The sequence below is a fragment of the Vigna unguiculata genome, chromosome 6 (assembly GCF_037176805.1).
Source record: "Vigna unguiculata cultivar grain cowpea cultivar isolate G323 ecotype 2 chromosome 6, ASM3717680v1, whole genome shotgun sequence".
Taxonomy (NCBI): domain Eukaryota; kingdom Viridiplantae; phylum Streptophyta; class Magnoliopsida; order Fabales; family Fabaceae; genus Vigna; species Vigna unguiculata.
Genome location: NC_140797.1, coordinates 47,037,989 through 47,056,019, shown reverse-complemented (window position 1 = coordinate 47,056,019; position 18,031 = coordinate 47,037,989). Strand labels below are relative to the sequence as shown.

Genomic DNA, 18,031 nt, shown 5'->3' with positions numbered 1-18,031 from the left:
CTTTACTTTAGGAGATTCTATCTTACTACTTCTTTGGTGGACACAATTCCTTATAAAGCTAGCCACTGTACAAGTAAAATTGTTGAAAATAAATTAATAAATTAATTTTAATTTTATAACTAGTTTTTTTAATGTGTTTCTTGTAATTTTAAGATAAATTTTAGTAGTATTTTTTATTTTAATATTGTTTTTCACAAGAAATATGTGTAAGTGTATGTCTTTCCACTTATCCATGTAATAAATGAATGTAATTATGAAAATGATTATTTAATTATCTTTTTATCAATATTTTGCTGTCAAATTATACGAAATAACTTCTCTTGAATATTAAAATATATACTTTTACAGAAAAAAAAAAATATCCTATATATGCTTAATTTAAAATATATGTTTCCTTTGGGAAAAAGGACGACGTGTCTCCTATTTCTTAAAATAAAAAATAAAAAATCCTGTCTATATTTCATCTCTTTATTTACAACTATTACTGTCACGATAATTAATTTTGAACACTCAATTTTCGATTTTAATATTTCAAGACATATAATAAAGTTTAAATTATCCTTATTTTTAGTTGGTTAAAATACCTTTTTGGTCTCAATTTTCGTCAAGTTTTTTCAAATAAGTCCTAATTTTGGTTTTATGTTCAAATAGGTCTCAATTTTCGTCAATTTTGTTCAATTGAGTCATTTTTTGCTAACACCGTTTAAATCATCAACGGCCATGAACGGTGACTGCCACGTGTTACTTCGTGGTTTTTTTGAATTTTTTTTATTTTTTATTTTATTTTTTTATTTTTTTATTTTTTTAAATGTACACGTGTCAATCCAGGAGTGTGCCACGTGTCACTTCGTGATTTTTTTTATTTCTTTTTGAATTTTTAAAAAAAATAAATAAATTTTTTTAAATTTTTTTAAATGTTCACGTGTCAACCCAGTAGCGTGCCACGTGTCAAAGTCAAAGTTTTAAATTCAATTTGGTCCCTATATTTGTTATTTTTGTTCAATTAGGTCCCAATTTTTGTTAAAATTAACCAATTTGGTCCCTATCGAATATGTGACCAAATTTAATTTTTATATCAAAGTTATAATGATGTGAATTTTAAGATATCATATAAAAATATTTAATAAAAAATATGAATTTTAATATAAAAATTAAATTTGGTTTTAATTTGGAGAGGGACCAAATTGATTAATGTTAACAAAAATTTGGACATAATTGAACAAAAATAACAAATATAGGGACCAAATTGAATTTAAAACGTTGACTTTGACATGTGACACGCTAATCGGTTGACACGTGGACATTTAAAAAAAATTAAAAAAAATTCAAAAAAACCACGAAGTGACGCTTGTCACACTCCTGGGTTGACACGTGTACATTTTAAAAAAAATTAAAAATTTTTAAAAAAATTAAAAAATTTAAAAAAATTTAAAATTTAAAAAAAAATTAAAAATAAAAAAAAAAATTCAAAAAAACCACAAAGTGACACGTGGCAGTCACTGTTCATGGCCGTTAATGATTTAAACGGTGTTAGCAAAAAAGGACTCAATTGAGCAAAATTGACGAAAAGTGAGACCTATTTGAACACAATACCAAAATTATGACTTATTTGAAAAAACTTGACGAAAATTGGGACCAAAAAGGTATTTTAACCTTTTTAGTTCTAGATTCTTATCAAAAATCTTTATTTTATCTTCTATGACCACAATACAATGTTTAAAACCAACCATTAATTATCATCACGATAGATTTATATACATATTCATCTATTTTAAAATGGATTCAAATGTACTTTCATTTTTTTGTGAACTCTTTATTTCTATATTATGTCTTTGTCATAGAAATTTGAACTTGAGGATGAATGTGTGAAATAAAAGTCCTTAATAAAACAATAAATCAAAGTAGTATTGTCTTAAGTTAAAACAAATGTCTCCATTTTTTAATGTAATAAAAGTCCTTAATAAAACAATAAATCAAAGTAGTATTGTCTTAAGTTAAAACAAATGTCTCCAATTTTTTAATGTAATTTTACTATTTTTGTTTTTGTCTGAACTGGAATTGTAATATATATACTAGATAAACATTGATAAATGAGAAGTAAACTTTCATTTAAAACATTCCTAAAAGAAAAATATTTAGGAAATTTTTTAATATGTTTAGTTTATTGTCTAGAGTTAGAAGATTTCAAGAACTTATCTCCATTGTACGATATATTTTTAATAGTAATTGATATTTTCTCTTTCGTTACCTTCTTTAATAACTTGCTTGATCGTATATAGAAAATTCTTTTTTTTTTTTATGAGAAAAATAAATATATAAAGAGCAAACATGTTGGTTTTTATCTTAGTAAATGTTGAAACTTCCTCTTACGAAAGAAGGAAAGATGACAATTTTTTAATTTATTAAAAGATCATAGTATCTTTACTAAAGTAAAAAAGATAAAAATAATTTAAATATTTTAAAATAACTCTATTCACTTTAATATATTTATTATTTAATAATTACAACATTACAAATATAAAATAAATCAATATCTAATTAAAATAATGTAATACACTGTGATACAACATTAAATTCAGTCTTAAAACTGCATTCAACTTGACATTGATGCTTTCCATTCAAAACTGAATTCAATTTTAGAATGAAATTGAACTTAACATTGACGTTTTCCATTTGAATAGCAATTTCTAATTTTAATAAACGTTTCAATTCACGTTCTGATGTTAACTTGAACCTGCACAACGACATTTCACCAAGAACAATAATACACAATTGCGCGTCTCAACACTGCGTGCAACATCACAGTACGGAGTCGAAGTAAACGAATACATATATTTATTTTGACCCATTAATCCGATTATTTTTTAATTACTTATTTTAATTTTTTAGTAGTGTGATATAATAATCTAAAATTAATTAAAATATTAAATTAAAAATAAATAAATAAATAATTAAAATATCATTATCTTATATAATTATTAACTCTACTTTTATTCATATATATATATATATATATATATATATAATTAATTAATTAATTAAAATAAGTTATGGATAAAGTTACGATTTTTTCCCTTTTTTTTAACAAAGGAAAGATATCATAGGATATTTTGTACATAGGTAGCAGACAGGACGGTGGCGCCTACATCATTAAACTTGGTGTCCCTTACTATCTTGGTTTGAAATACGTTTTTTCTGTGTTTCAGGATAAGATTGGCTCTGCATACATATATACTTTTCGCACCATCTGGATAAGGATTCCACTCTATCTACGTCTCAACAACATTCACTTTCTCTCATAATTTTATGTTCCATTAAATACTATTTTTATTTCCTCTTCTAACATTTTTCATAAACAATCATCTCTTTCATATACCTTTTTTTTTATTTCATTCTTCATTCTATTTCTCCAACAAAAACAAAACATCCTAATTTTTCATTATCGTCCTTATCGTTTTGCTACCACCCTCCTCCATGTCGCCTTTAGAGTAGTTGGCAAGTATACTATGAAAGAGAAAGCCACTACGCTGCTCTGCTATTGAAAAAGACATTATTATTTTCATGTCGATTTCTCAAAATTAACCAACAACACAACACACCACACTTTTGCCATACTTTTTATATATTCATTTTCTTCTTTTTACTACATTAGTTATTTATTTTTCTTTCTTCTCTTATTCATTACTCCTCTTCAAAAACAGGTAGAAACTGTTCACTATTCTTCCAAACCGACATTCGATTGTATTTGTCTCTAATATAACTTTTGGGTCCACGTCACATGGGATTTCAGATCATATTCTCTTTCGAGTTTTCCTTATCTTATCCATTCCCTTTTTTTCTATTTTTTAATTTTATCGAGTGTTATTGGGAGAGTTCAATACAATTCTATTTTGAGTTCTCTTGTCGTTAGGGAAAGTAACACGTCATGTTAATTTTCTCATATCTTTTTTTTTTCCTTTAATTTTAATGAGTATTATAGGAACAAGAATTTGTCTAGACAAGAACAAGGATTTTTCTTTCTTTCTTTATTATTCGCTGTATTTTTAAATAAGAATTAATACGTGGTCTTATGTAAATTCATTGAATCATAGTTTGTCTTACATGTTATAGTTCGGATAGTTCGGCATACACAGAATATTTATTAGGTACTCTCCGCTGCGGATTCTTTTTCTTTCTATTATTATTAATTCATGTTATTGTCTAAATAACATAGAAACATCGAAGAAAAATGATGATAAAAAACGAGAAACGTTCTATTTGCTTTTCAAAATTAAAGTACTTCATTTGAATGATAAATTAAAGTTTACGTCAAAACAATAAAATACTTCTTTTATATTTCAAATAGATCAAAAGCAAAAATCATACCTTTTAAAAAGTTGTGAAATTTAAAAAAAATACTTGCCCGATAGACTCCTATGTTATAGCTCAAACTATATTAGTTGAAACCGAAATTATTTTCTTTGAATACACTTTTTCAATTTAGTACTTAAATGATTTACTTAAATTATTTATGACATGACAATGACACTGATACAACTGTCACAGTGTTGTCATACAATGCTACCGTGAAAAAAACAGCGAAAGCAAAAGTGGGAGCATACAATGCAATGGATGTATATTTGTTGTGAGGCTTATAAGAACGAAGGAATAATAAATCATTGTCACAAACTTGCAGAAAATATGCAGAGAATTTGGTGGTACTTGCCGACAGATCAAAAGGGTAACTTCATTAAGTTGAGTCTAGTGACGAAAGATGATAGATATTACTGCAATATGTTTGAAAAAATGATGGTATAAGAGAGGTTTAGGTGCAGAGTTTTGTGCAATATAAACTCAAGCACTTGAGCCTGTGATAATTCACTCAATGAATATAGCAAGTTTTTGAAACTTGCATTTTACAACGTATAGAGTAGATATATAGAGGGAACTGACTTAGAAGACAAGAAGACAGATAAGGAAGCAGCAAAAGAGAAAAATAGAGATTCTGTTCAAAGATTTATGTGCCTGCATCTCTTGCCTTCTCAATCTAGGAGTAGAACTTCCCATGAGCTGATAAGAATTGGGGTATGCATACAAGTTTTCTGGGTTGCCAAACACTCTGGAATAAACCATCTCCCCAAACATCCCAGTCACAGGGTGGTGGTGGTGCGATCCAAGATTGAGCGTTTGAGAAGTGGCGTCCTCTTGTTGGTATGAACGAGAGCTGAAATAGTGACCCTGGTAAGGATTACGATATGGAAGACGCTGACCCCTTCCAGATGGTGCTGCCACAAGAACTTGAGCACATGAAGCAGGTGGTCTTGGAGGTATCAAAACATCACATGATGTTTTCTCTTCGGCTGTGGCATTGCCACGCCCATAGAGTGGAACCATTGTGCTATTGGATATAACAGCCTTGCAAACGGGGCACTGAGGCCGCTCAGCGGTTGTAAGAGAATCATGTTGGACGAGAAGCCACTTGTAGATACACGGCCAGCAGTAGAGGTGGCCACACAGGGTCACCACTGGTTCATGTGCAAAGTCTAAGCAGATGTTACAGTCAAAACAACCATTGCAGTTTTCTGTCTCGGTCACAGCATCTTCGATGCTTTTCAAATCCCCGGCAATGTATTCGTGAAGTGCCATGAAAATTAAGGAACTTCTTCACACAAGTTTGGTCAGTAGTGCTTCTTTAGCCCTGGAAACACCAAGAAGAAACAGCTTAATACAAACCAACAAAAAACACCCAAAAAGTGGGGAATTGAAACTAACAGTGGGACAGAAAAGTGAAACCAAGTTGATGTGCAGCAAAGAAAATGTCAATACAGTATTGGAACAGCAATTTATGAGATAAATGCAGTTGAAGGTGACTATTGGTAACTAGGAAATCCACTCACTCAAGCAAGGAGGGGTGATCAGATTGATTGAATTAATAACTAAAACATAAAACTTCAAAAGCAACAAATCAACCAACTCAAATGCATCATTCTGCAATCAGACAGATATACCACTTTTCTTTTTACCAAAAGTGTAAACAAAGATGCCCAAAGCTCAAAGGTAAAAAATTATGCACATAGGAATACAAGCTATGAGACAAAATCACCAAACCCACAAAGGTGCAAGAAAAATTACCCTGTTTGGAAATCAATCAAGGTATGCAGATGCAGTGAAAATCCAGAGGCTAAATTGCATCATATAAAGATGCGAATCCTGGTTCAATCTTAATATCTACACTAGAATCAAGGATTCACTAAATATTCAGGCCAAGTGCGGCGGGATGTCCATAACCCAGAAAGAGGAAGCCCCAACATGTTTTTCTGCATATTTTCTAACAGTGATGCTAATAATGATAAGCAAAAGGGCTTGAAGAGGGGGAAAAGGAAAAATTGGCACACCTTGTATCACTGGAAAAATATTTGAGACATTTCATCAAGTCAAAGAATCTCAACAATGATTGACTTTAAGATTAATGCTCAAAAGTCAGTAAAAGCACAAGATCTACCCAGTACAAGTTATATGAAAGGAGAACATCCACAGAACCCCATTAATTGAAAAGGAAGAAATTTCAAAGCACAAACACAAGAAGTGAATGGTGATGGCAAAGAAAGAACATGTATTTTACAAACCCAAAGAGCAAAGAGAAAAAGAAAGAGGAAAGTACATACCCAGAAGTTCAAAGAAAGCAGCTTTGGTTCTGTGGGACGTTTGGATGGAGATGTAGACCGCGTGTAAGTGCGTACGCCGGTTTGGAAGAAGTACTATATGTATATGCTTTTCTTCGATCAAAAAGTCAAAAACTTGAGATATTTTTCTTCAAAAACTATTCTAGTGGGAAGCTTCTTTTATTATCTTTAGTATTATAACTACAAAAAAAAAAGAACTCGGTGGCTTTTATAATTCTTTTAAAATAAAACAAAAAATTGACTATGAAAGTTGAATAATAAATAATTAATCGTCCATTGACATTGATATGGTATGTAACTAGGAATATGAATGATTTAAATACTGTAAAAAAGATTGTAAAGAAAAATAATATTGAAGGTGGTAATTATAGGAATAAAATAGACTATAAATATATAAACATACATTTAATTTATTAGATAATTAAAATAATAATTGTAAATTATTTTAGAAAAATAGTTATGATAAGGAAATACTATAAAAAATAAGTGTGCACCACATCTACTCTAAAGAGACAGTATATTATTATTATTATTATTATTATTATTATTACATAATAATTTCAAGTGAAAATACACATATGCGTTAACATTTATATAAAGTAATTATTACAATTACCATGAAATTGAATATACCTGGTTTTAAACACTCAATAATTAACTTAAAATGCATAACATTAAAGAAAATTCATATCTGCAAGTATCTGCGGATAAAACTTATTACGATTAGAAAATAAATAATGTAAATAAATACTCACGGATAATGAGTACATGTGTTTTTAATATTTGTATGTTAACAGAATGGGTACAAATATCATAGACTTTAAAACATAAAAAATTATGATTAAAATATTAACATATTAACTTTAAATGTGTTATTTTTTATCAATTAGTTTTAACAAATTTCATTTCTTTGTAAATTATCATTCAACATTATTTACATAAGTTATTTGAACTTTATCTAAAATTTATGAATGTTATGAATTGTATTTTATTTGAATTTAAGATTAAAATATGTTATTAAATATTTATTTTATTTTTTTTGTAAATATCTACGGGTACCCGTGTATATTTATAGATATTAAAAAATTATGCATATACCTACATAACAAATACCCGACCGATATAAATACGGATACAAGACAAATATTTATCCAGCAAATAAGATACGGGAGAGCTACTACGAGTATCCTATCCACTTGATTCACATCCCTACTAACACCTTATCAAAATTCAAAGTTGCTTTGTATTTTTGTGCAAGACACTTTAAGCATTGCTATTAACTAGTGACATTCTTATCCTATGCTTTATCTGATAACTTTTTTTATCTTATTATAGAAGATAATAAATCATAACTTATTACTTGCCCTACATAGGCATCACTGTAACTGCATTAGAATAATTTCAAGAACAAACATTAATTTAAAGTTAATTATATGAACTTTTTATGACTATATTCACACGACAATATGAATAAAAAGTTGGTCACGCAAATAAAGATATTAAAGTTACATGATTATGTCTTCAATTACAATCCACCAATTCAAGTGATTGTCCATTGGCTTAGTGGAACATCCCAAACATGAAGGTTTAATTTTTTAGACTTTAGCAAGGATATTAATGTTAAAGTTCAAAAATAGAAACTTTGCTTTTAACATTAAAAGTATTGGATTTATATAGTTTAAGTTTATAAAATGTTTAGTATCATAAAGTTTGAAATAAAGGAGAAAGAAGAACAATAAATAAAGGTCTTAAAATGAACTTATCTTTATTTTTTAAATTGTTTGTTTAGATTGAATAATTAAAATATATTGGATTTTAATTTTCTTGTCTAGATAAAGTAATTTAATTTCTAATTTAAGATAAATTCAATTCCACGGTTAAAGATGAGTTGACTTATCTCAACATTCAATTCGATTCGACTCGACTTATTTTTGATTTGGGTCGACTGAGATAAATATTTGATCGGGATTGACTAGGTTCAACATTTAGATAGAGCCGACTCAACTCAACCTTTGACTCAAACTGACTTAGTTCGATCTTCGGCTCGGACCAACCTGGTTAGACATTCAGCTCGACCTTCAACTTAGTCAAATTTAATTTTTTTTTAAGTTTTATATTTTGAAAACTGTTTTTATAAAATTTAATTTTAATGTTCCATTTTATCCATTTTTTTTTTCTTTAAAGAACAGAAAATTTAAATAATTTAGACGAAACCCTACCCTTTTCAAGTTTCTCATAGAAATTTCTCTAGTTAGTTTTAACAAAATAAACTTAATTTTGGATTATTTTCGTTAAAAGGTAATTTTGAATTAATATTTTTTAAGTATGCTAAATTAAATCTTTGTTTACCTGAATTTAGTTCGAACTAAGTGCCAACTTTGCCCCTTTGTTTATCTGAATTTTTTTCATAGAATGTTTACAGTGAGAATATAGAATGTTATGTTATAAATTAATAGGATTTTTTATTTAGGGCTTAATGAGAGAATGAAAAAGGAATGTAAAGAGTTATTCAACCCAAGATCTGAAAGTCTCAATTTTATTTTTTAAATTATGCATGATTTAAATTTTTAAAGAGTAATTAAGTTAAATATTGAGTAGGTAAATTATTAAGATATGGTTCAAGTAATAAATTAATTTAAGGAGTTTGAACCTGCCAACAAAACAAAATAAAATAATGTGATCTAACGTATCTGTTTAGCATGAAAAGAAAGGCAGATCAATAAAGATATGGAAATGATTCCGATGTGTGATTTCACGGAATAAAGTGAAGAAGTGATCTTATCCCCAATAAAGATTAAAAAACTTATTTTTATCTTAAAAGTTTCAACGAAAGTCTGGAAGCCATGATAAAAATGTGTTCTTTACTTGCACCACTTACTAATGTGGAAAAACCAAGAGAAACCCATCATGGTAAGTAACCAGCAGCACCAGAAACATGTTTGCAAACCATGCTCATGGTCGCATAAAAAAATACCATGATTTGCTTAAATTTCATCAGAAATTTGAATATTTAAGAAAAAAATAAAATTGTTTATATATAGCGGACAAGGATATGAGTTGATAGACATAACTAGTACCGAGAGAAGTAACCAGCAGATATAAAAGTAAGTATAGAAATATGCATAAGAAATGTTTATTACTTTTAGGATGACTGAATTTGAAATTTAAAAGAACTCAAATGATCTTTTTATCGAACAAATATCGTTATAAAACCCTAACTTGCAATGGATGTCTATTGGTACATTGAAAACTCATGTGAGCTCATAAGCAACTGATACTTGACTTTTAACAGAAAATAAAATAACAAATAATTTGATACAAAACGTAACTTATGTATCTAAACGATGTTGGTCAAAATGGTACAAGAATTGAGCTTTATATAAAGCAAAAATGGTAAATAAAAAACACACTAATCAATGAATTGAAGAATCCAACATTGAAAGATCTCTCTAATTTCAGATTTGGAAAATGGAATAAAATAAAATTGGTATATTCAGAAATCATGAACGTGTTCCATATTCTAGAGATGTTCAAGTGAGGATATAATAGTAGTGGCTCATGCTAAACATGTTAATCAGGCTCCTTTCTTCTTTTGGTCTTTTGTAGATTTGATCTCCTTCGTAAGCATTCTTGGCGCTATGGCCATGGCCATTAACTCTTGGAAAAGCAACTTACATGCGTAAGGGATGTAAACCTGTATGGACAATAGAAAGGCAAAGAATTCAGCACAAGGAAAACCTTGGACTTTGACTGTAGTAACAGATAAGATAATGATCATTCACCTGAACAATGTCCGTTTTGTTCTTGCACCCCCTGCACTCGAAAGAATTCTTCTTGAGATTTGCAATGGCTATCAACCCACAGCGCTCACACACATGGACCCTGTATGCATCACTTTGATCAAACAATCTCTCCTTTAGGAAATGAGCAGCTCCATGAGCAATCATGCAGTCTCGTTCCATCTCTCCAAATCGGAGACCTCCATCGCGTGAGCGTCCCTCAGCAGGTTGCCTTGTGAGGATCTGCACAGGACCACGTCCACGAGAATGGATCTTGTCATCAACCATATGCTTCAGTCTTTGGTAATATGTAGGACCAAGGAAAATCATTGCACTCAGACGTCTCCCTGTATGACCATTGTACATAGTCTCAAAACCACGCATTTGGTACCCACATTTGTGCAGAGCTTTGCTGATATTGTCCACCTGAGTTACAGTAGTAAAGATCAAATTTAAACATAGACAATATATATCAATCACATTTAGTACATAGTTAAATACTGAATGGCAAATTGCTTGATTCTGAGCAGAATGCTCTTCATGTATGACAGCTTACTCACAATACATACCACAAATAAAAAACAGTCATAAAGTTATTATGGTGTAAATGGATCGGTTACAAGATCGGATAGGAGCAACTGGAAGGAGCTTACTTATGAGAGCACTTCCAATTTCTAGCAAGTATTAATTGTTAGACGAGAGAAAATTGGATGGAAGAATGCTACTTACAGTAACATCTGTAAAAGGAGTTGCATCTCCTTCCTTTCCCATGTGAGCGGCCACCTTACCCATGATACACTCAATAAGCTGACCAATTGTCATTCGGGATGGAATAGCATGTGGATTGACAATAATATCAGGGGTGATGCCTTCCACAGTCCAGGGCATGTCCTCTTGTGTATAAGTCATACCAACTGTCCCCTTCTGACCATGTCTACTACTGAATTTGTCACCAATCTGTGGTATGCGAACAGATCTCACTCTTACTTTCACAAATCTCAATCCATCAGCATTTGTAGTCAGCAGAACCTACAAAATAGGAAAAATATTATCATCCACCAATGAAAGAAAAAAAAAAACAAAAATCCACCAATGAAAAAAAAATGCTCAAATCTCCGGATTTTGGCATAACAACTCCTAATTTTTCAGTAATTAAAATTTAAAACCTCCAATCGTTAAGCATTCACACAACTCAACATGTAGCACACTAAATTATATGGATACGATAAACATACTTGATCAACCATTCCAGTTTCACTGTGACGTAAGCTTATGCTGTGATCACGCCTCGTGTAACGTAAAGCCTGCCCCTGTGCCTCTTCCTGAGATATTGGGGTGGTTTTCCCAATAATAACATCCTCACCAGATACTCGTGTGCCCTGTTTCGTAACAATAAATTAGTTCTTGTTAAATATCTTGGGGACAGGCAACAAAGCATAAACTTAGATATGCTTACTGGTGGTGCAAGACCATCATCATCCAGCTTATCATAAGAACCATGTCTCATGCCCTGCGAAATGAAACTTGGTAAGAAACCACAAAAATAACCAATATCTTTTGTCAAATAAAAACTGCAAAACGAGAAGAATCATTCTCCACCAAGGCAAAATTTCTAACCATGGTGCTAGTTCTATCTGGTCGGCCAAAGTCTTCTTTGACTAGGGTTCCCATCTTCTTCTCTTCATCTCTATAAAAGTGAGGAATGCAGCGTATCATAAATCCAGAAACACATAAATGGAAAAAATGTCTAAATTATGGGCAACAAACATACCTATATGATCGGAAAAAAAGAGATCGAAAGAACCCACGGTCTATTGATGATTGGTTCATGATGACAGAATCTTCTTGATTGTAACCAGAATAACAGGAAATGGCCACAATGGCATTCTAATACACAAAGCATAAATATGTTAGAATGTTTTAATTATCCACATAATGATAGAAGATATAAATAAAGAAGCAAGAATTTACAATTCCAGCAGGGAGTTGGCGGAAATGAAGATGTTCCATCGCTCTTGTAGTGACAAGTGGCTTTTGTGGATAATATAAAACATAGGCCAAGGTATCCTACATAATGGAGAAAAAACCATAAAGTCAAATCCAGTGTCAAGTCAAATACACAAACAGAAAAGCAAGCACACATTAATAACAAAAAAGCAAACATTAATAACAGAAGTACCATTCGAAACTGGTAGTTGGTAACATATATTCCCATTGCTTGTTTTCCCATTGCAGACTGATAAGTATTACGTGGGGACTGATTACACCAAGCAAAGGTAAATGAGATGAATAGGGTCTATTAATCAGAATGAGTACAAAAAAGCAAGACCACCATATTTACCTGATTGTGATCGGGAAATGGTATGATAGAGGCACACACACCCAAAATCAGAGATGGGTGGATTTCACAATGAGTGTATGTATCAGAATATGCCTCTTCTGGGTTGAGCCTAGCTTGAACAAGATCCTGTAACATTTATTCAAGAATCAATTTCCGTTGCTTTATAACCTTTTATTTTCATTGAGGTATATAAAGGGTATACTTTTCAAAACAAGAATTATAGTACTAACATTAATTGTCATGGAAATCATTGTAGTCTCTTCTTCTTCTGTGTCAATATATTCTATAAAGCCCTTGGACACTAGGTCATGCCATCCACCATCTTCAGGGGATTCCTGAACCAATTGAAGAGCAAGTCAAGCAATTACTTAAACAATACCAGCTCCTAAGAGAAACTATAGTTACTACTGTCTCACCCTCTGTTGTAAAGCATGAATGTCCCTCTTCTTTATGAGAAGCCTTTGCTTATCCACAATGAATAAAGGACGACTGCAGCGACCATAATCAGTATATATTCGCAATTCTTTAAGACGAATATCTCTGACAACCCCAACTTCAGTATTAACATCAACCTACATCACATGAAGAGCCCATCAGGCATTGAAACTGCACCATAATCAAAACAACATTACATCTAACCAACTTGAACCAATCAAATCCCAAAAGATAATAAACAATGACTATTCAGATGGCTCTATAATGAGGTTATCAAGAAAGCATATATTTGAAAATTGACCCATCCTATGGTCTCCAAAATCATATAATATGAATAACCTTAAACATGTGTGGGATTTCATAACAAGCAGGCAGATCTGGTGTTGTTAGTAACAAATTGCAGTGCCACAATTATAGTAAAATGGAAAATAATGCTTCTGGATTTTCATATCAACCACCATCATCATTTATCTCATCTGTCAAGTGATTCATCCCTATATGAGAGATATCTACCATTGGCCGTTTACTGACAGATTCATTCAAACAATAAAAGAATTGGTTCTCAAACAAAATCAAAAAGCAAAATGATAGTTACCCGACGTCTCAACTTCCTCAAAGTTCTCACCAACATATCAGGGTCACGATGGATACCCATCCAGCAACCGTTTACAAAAATCTTAGTAGCTTGGGGAATCACAGCAGGAGAAATTTCCTATGTGGAAAGAAAATGAACACAAACTTAAAGATGGATATCATATAGGGAAACAAGATAACTTAACAGGAAAGCCATTAACCTCAAAATTCTCAGTGCCCCATTCTTCCAAAAACTCCAGAATAGGATATGCTGCTGAACCAACTGTTATGTAGACCATCAATGCCAGATTCTTCACAAGTCCACAAGCCTATATAAGCCCAATCACACTCATAAGTACCATAGAGAAAGACAAGTTCTTAACAAGTACTAATAGCAGAGTGCTTGGAAAGCAAAATACACACTTGTCCTTCAGGTGTTTCTGCTGGACACATCATTCCCCATTGAGAATTATGCAGCTGTCTTGGTTTAGCTAACTTCCCTGGAATAAAATGGGGAAGGAAGAAAACGTTAAAAATTACAACTTAGACAAATAAACAATATTGCAACATTGCATAACCTGAGTGAATATAAATAAATAACTGAGAATACATCACCATATTGCCTTAAAGATATTAACTTATGCAAGCAATGTACAAGTGGGGAGGGTAAGATTGAAGAATGGATAATGCTTGAATAGCCATGGAATTTTACCTTCACGTCCTATTGGGGAATTTAGTCTTCGCAAGTGAGATAAAGTTGACGCAAAAGTTAAACGATTCAGCACCTGAAGCACAATATCAAAATGATCTGCCACATTTCTTCTATGGAAGATATAGCAAAAAGTTTTTTCTTCAATCATAATGCAATAATTTATATTCATACCTGTGAAACTCCCGCTCTGGTCCCTGCCGCATTTGCTTGTCCCCAATTACCGGTAGCTAGTGAGTATTTAAGTCCACTTGTGATGGTTTTTGCTTTGATAGCAAATTGTAGATTAACATCTTTCCCATTATCAACACACTACACATTCACAGGGTACAAGGATTTAGCCAACGCAAAATGACTGCAGCAATAGATGTAACTTGAAGTCGGCACAAACCTTCTGTACATATCCCCTGACATCTCTCGTTAGCTTTCTGAATAACTGCATCACAAGTTACAGTAGCCTGTAATTGACTAATTAGAAAGTTACTAACTACGTAAAAGGACATACAAAATTAGGTAATCTAAACTAATAATAAAGGGGATATGTATCCATGTACACATCTTTTGGACAAGTTTATCCAACAATTTATTTCTAAAACCTAACCTTCAACTACACCAATCATTATAAAATGTTCCTATTAATCATGGTAGTTATTTACATCTCTTCACCAATTTTCACATCTAATTAAAAAAAAACACACAACTACAAAGGCAAGGCAACAAGTGCCTCTTTTACAATTAGTATCAATTATATAAATGTTTAGAGATACAAACCATTCTAAAAAGACCCCCAAGTAGAGGGCCAGCCAGATCCAGCCTTTTGTTGCCGTAATGATCCCTATCATCCTCAGCCCTCCGCCCAAGTGCACAAAGAAGTAGCCGGTGAATGATATAACTGTGGGACAATGATAATATAATAATTACTTACTAAGTCATCAGCAAGAAAACATAGGATCTAAAAAAAGTAAACTAACCCAAAATAGTATGCTTTCTTGGTCTCACAATACTCTCCAACACCCACATGAGGGAGCATCTCCTTTTGGAGGATCTCCTTAGCATACCTGCAGATTATGATACAAGTGTAACCCTAACTCAATAAAGGTTGAACACAGATCATCCTCATGTTTTATAGAAATCTAATTCAACTCACTTAATTCTCTTTTCCTTGGTTACACCAACAGTTGCACCTCTTTTCCCAATATAGTCAAGTGCAACCTGCAGTTGAGATTGAGTTAAATCTAAGTGCATAGAGTATAATTAACAAACTTATCGATTCACACCATATTTCACTAATAACAAAAGTTTGAAATATCTGAAATTAAAAAGAAATAAACATTCTACTGCAAAATAGATGACAGAATATGAAATTGAGTACAGTAAGAAAAAAAAATAATGTAACATATATAAAAGGGAGAAATTTATGGTAGAATATGGAAACAGAAGGCTCCACCAAATTGGATGACAAAAAGTGAAAAAGAAGAAAAGCCGTATAATTTGAGCCCGAGCAAGTAAACAAGTCAGACTCTGAAATGGGCTGGGAGATAGTAAAATGCTCTCATAAAAAATATTATAAATTCCAGGATCACGGTGGCTGCAATCATGTAATATACAAAATTAGCATAACCCACTTGTTGATTTTGAATAACAAACGCTTCTTCTAGGGAAGGACGAAGCAACTCCATCATTTGAGTATCTGAGAAATCGTAGCATATATGTTCAAGTATATCTTTGTCAGCAACAAACCCCAACGCTCGAAACACAATAATGATGGGAATTTCAGTTCGAATATAAGGAAGTGTGGCACGTATATATTGTCCTGAAGAACCCTGAAGGAGGAAATCATAAACTTAGACATTGCATGCAACATATAACCATGAAAAACAACTTGCCCCAAGGAAAGCCACGTTGCAGAATTAGCATTTTACCCCTTTGGAACTAGTCCGAGAGAGCATCCGCACAAACATAGTACTGGGCGGTCTGTTCTGAGACTCGGCCATTGACCTAACTTCAGCCACATAGGCATACTTGTTGGGCTGCCTCTTCTTGAAAACATAGACATGGTTGGTGCTCATCTTCTCCTGAGCAATCAGAACCTTCTCACTCCCATTAATAATGAAATACCCGCCTTGATCATATGGACACTCTCCAAGTTCAGTCAAATCCTTCTCCGAATTCTGGTACAACGTGCAATAACTAGACCGAAGCATTATAGGAACCTACAAATAACAGCAACAAAAAACAAGAGCAATCACTAATTAGTTAGTCATCGGGTTTAAGAATCGATAACAAAATTAAACTTAGCCTTATCAAGAACAATCAAGAGACACACCTTGCCAATGAAAACTTTAGTGAAATCTTGAGTCTCGGTGACTTCTTCACCATCGTGCCCCTTCTTGATGACCCTTTTGGAAACATCAACATACAAAGGAGCTGAATAGGTGAGGTTCCTTAACCTAGCAGCCTTGGGAAACAACGTAGCGGTTTCTCCATCAGACTCCGTCATCATGGGCTTACTCAAGTAAATCTGGCCGAAGCTGATTCTGTAAATAGTCTGCGAAAAACGCAACCAACTCGTTAACCTAAAAACAGTACAGAGTATAAGAGAGAACAGCAGTAGGAAGGTAAAACAGAACTAAAGGTACCTCGGCGAAATCAGATTGGTGACCGGGATTATGCTGCGACTCGGGTCGAATTTCTATGTCGGCGGATTCGTCGACGATTTCCTGCATAGTGTTTTGGATGAACTCGTCGAAGGAATCGAGTTGCTGACGAACGAGGCCTTTCTCTTCGAAGTAGGCGGAGATGACAGCCCACGCATCCTCTTGCGTGATATCGTCTTCGTCGTCGTCTTCCTCCATCATTTGCTGATCGTACTCTTGTTCCTCTTCCAAATCCATGTTTCTTCTCTGTCACTCACTCTCCAAAGATTAACGTTTAATTAAGCTTTTGAAGTTTCGTTTTTTTCGTTGGAATCAAAGAGAATGAAAGAAGCGGAGAGTGAAAGCCCTAGCTGAGGGGATTTGGGTTGAACAAACGAGAAAAAGGGTAGGGTGTGGTCTTATATAAGGGAGAGGAGCGGCTAAAAGATTTTTTTTTTTTTTAATAAAATTACTTAAAAATAACTTTTAAAATGTACTCAAATACAAAATTAATTTTAAAATGTAATTCAAATAAATCATAACAAAATTATCTAAACAAATTCAGTTTTTCTAAAAAAATTAAATTCAAATAAGTTTTATATTATAGTAAAAGTCTAGTAATACCATGTCCAACATCACTTCAATCCAACCCATGAATGACACTGGTTGCATGCATATTATTAGATTATTGTGGACCTATTTTCTTTAAATAAAATTTATATCATCAACCACAAAAAAGAGAATTCAAAACAAAAATAGAGCTATAAAAATGGGTAATCCGGCTGACCCGGTTCAACTTATCAAGAAGTTGATAATTTAGTGAGCCAATCCAACTTGGCTCACTTTTTAGCGAGTCAACAAAATTTGAATCCGACCTGACCCACTACGGATTGACG

General features: G+C 32.3%; 2 protein-coding genes across 4 annotated transcripts; both read right to left on the bottom strand.

The window, feature by feature from the left end:
* Positions 1–4,710: 4,710 nt before the first annotated feature.
* On the bottom strand, positions 4,711–6,803 carry LOC114188981 (E3 ubiquitin-protein ligase RMA1H1-like). 3 transcript variants are annotated; one of them, XM_028077671.2, is made up of 2 exons: positions 6,645–6,803; positions 4,711–5,677 (listed from the first exon to the last, which is right to left on the bottom strand). In XM_028077671.2, the coding sequence occupies exon 2, from the start codon at positions 5,623–5,625 to the stop codon at positions 4,933–4,935; it is 693 nt and encodes a 230-aa protein (XP_027933472.1). In that variant the 5' UTR covers positions 5,626–5,677; positions 6,645–6,803; the 3' UTR covers positions 4,711–4,932. The 3 variants fall into 3 exon arrangements, with proteins under 3 accessions (XP_027933472.1, XP_027933473.1, XP_027933474.1); XM_028077672.2 differs by lacking the exon at positions 6,645–6,803 and adding an exon at positions 6,112–6,624; XM_028077673.2 differs by lacking the exon at positions 6,645–6,803 and adding an exon at positions 6,375–6,624.
* Positions 6,804–10,053: 3,250 nt separating this feature from the next.
* On the bottom strand, positions 10,054–17,531 carry LOC114187501 (DNA-directed RNA polymerase II subunit RPB2). The gene is made up of 25 exons (XM_028075764.2): positions 17,139–17,531; positions 16,826–17,047; positions 16,422–16,712; positions 16,125–16,322; positions 15,647–15,711; positions 15,471–15,557; positions 15,271–15,391; positions 14,891–14,935; positions 14,674–14,811; positions 14,503–14,575; positions 14,214–14,290; positions 14,012–14,119; positions 13,813–13,929; positions 13,199–13,354; positions 13,013–13,117; positions 12,783–12,908; positions 12,621–12,698; positions 12,413–12,508; positions 12,213–12,328; positions 12,059–12,128; positions 11,898–11,951; positions 11,677–11,820; positions 11,171–11,470; positions 10,445–10,867; positions 10,054–10,356 (listed from the first exon to the last, which is right to left on the bottom strand). Exons 1-25 carry the CDS (start codon positions 17,391–17,393, stop codon positions 10,237–10,239), a joined length of 3,585 nt encoding a protein of 1,194 aa, XP_027931565.1. The 5' UTR covers positions 17,394–17,531; the 3' UTR covers positions 10,054–10,236.
* Positions 17,532–18,031: the final 500 nt, after the last annotated feature.

Excerpts from the sequence above, each read along its gene's own strand:
- LOC114187501 (XM_028075764.2), bottom strand. The coding sequence starts at position 17,393 with ATGGATTTGGAAGAGGAACAAGAGTACGATCAGCAAATGATGGAGGAA. Across the intron at positions 14,576-14,673 it reads CCAGAGCGGGAGTTTCACAG|GTGCTGAATCGTTTAACTTT; the intron begins GTATGAATATAA and ends ATTGTGCTTCAG. Across the intron at positions 12,909-13,012 it reads TGATTTCCATGACAATTAAT|GATCTTGTTCAAGCTAGGCT; the intron begins GTTAGTACTATA and ends TAAATGTTACAG.
- LOC114188981 (XM_028077671.2), bottom strand. The coding sequence starts at position 5,625 with ATGGCACTTCACGAATACATTGCCGGGGATTTGAAAAGCATCGAAGAT.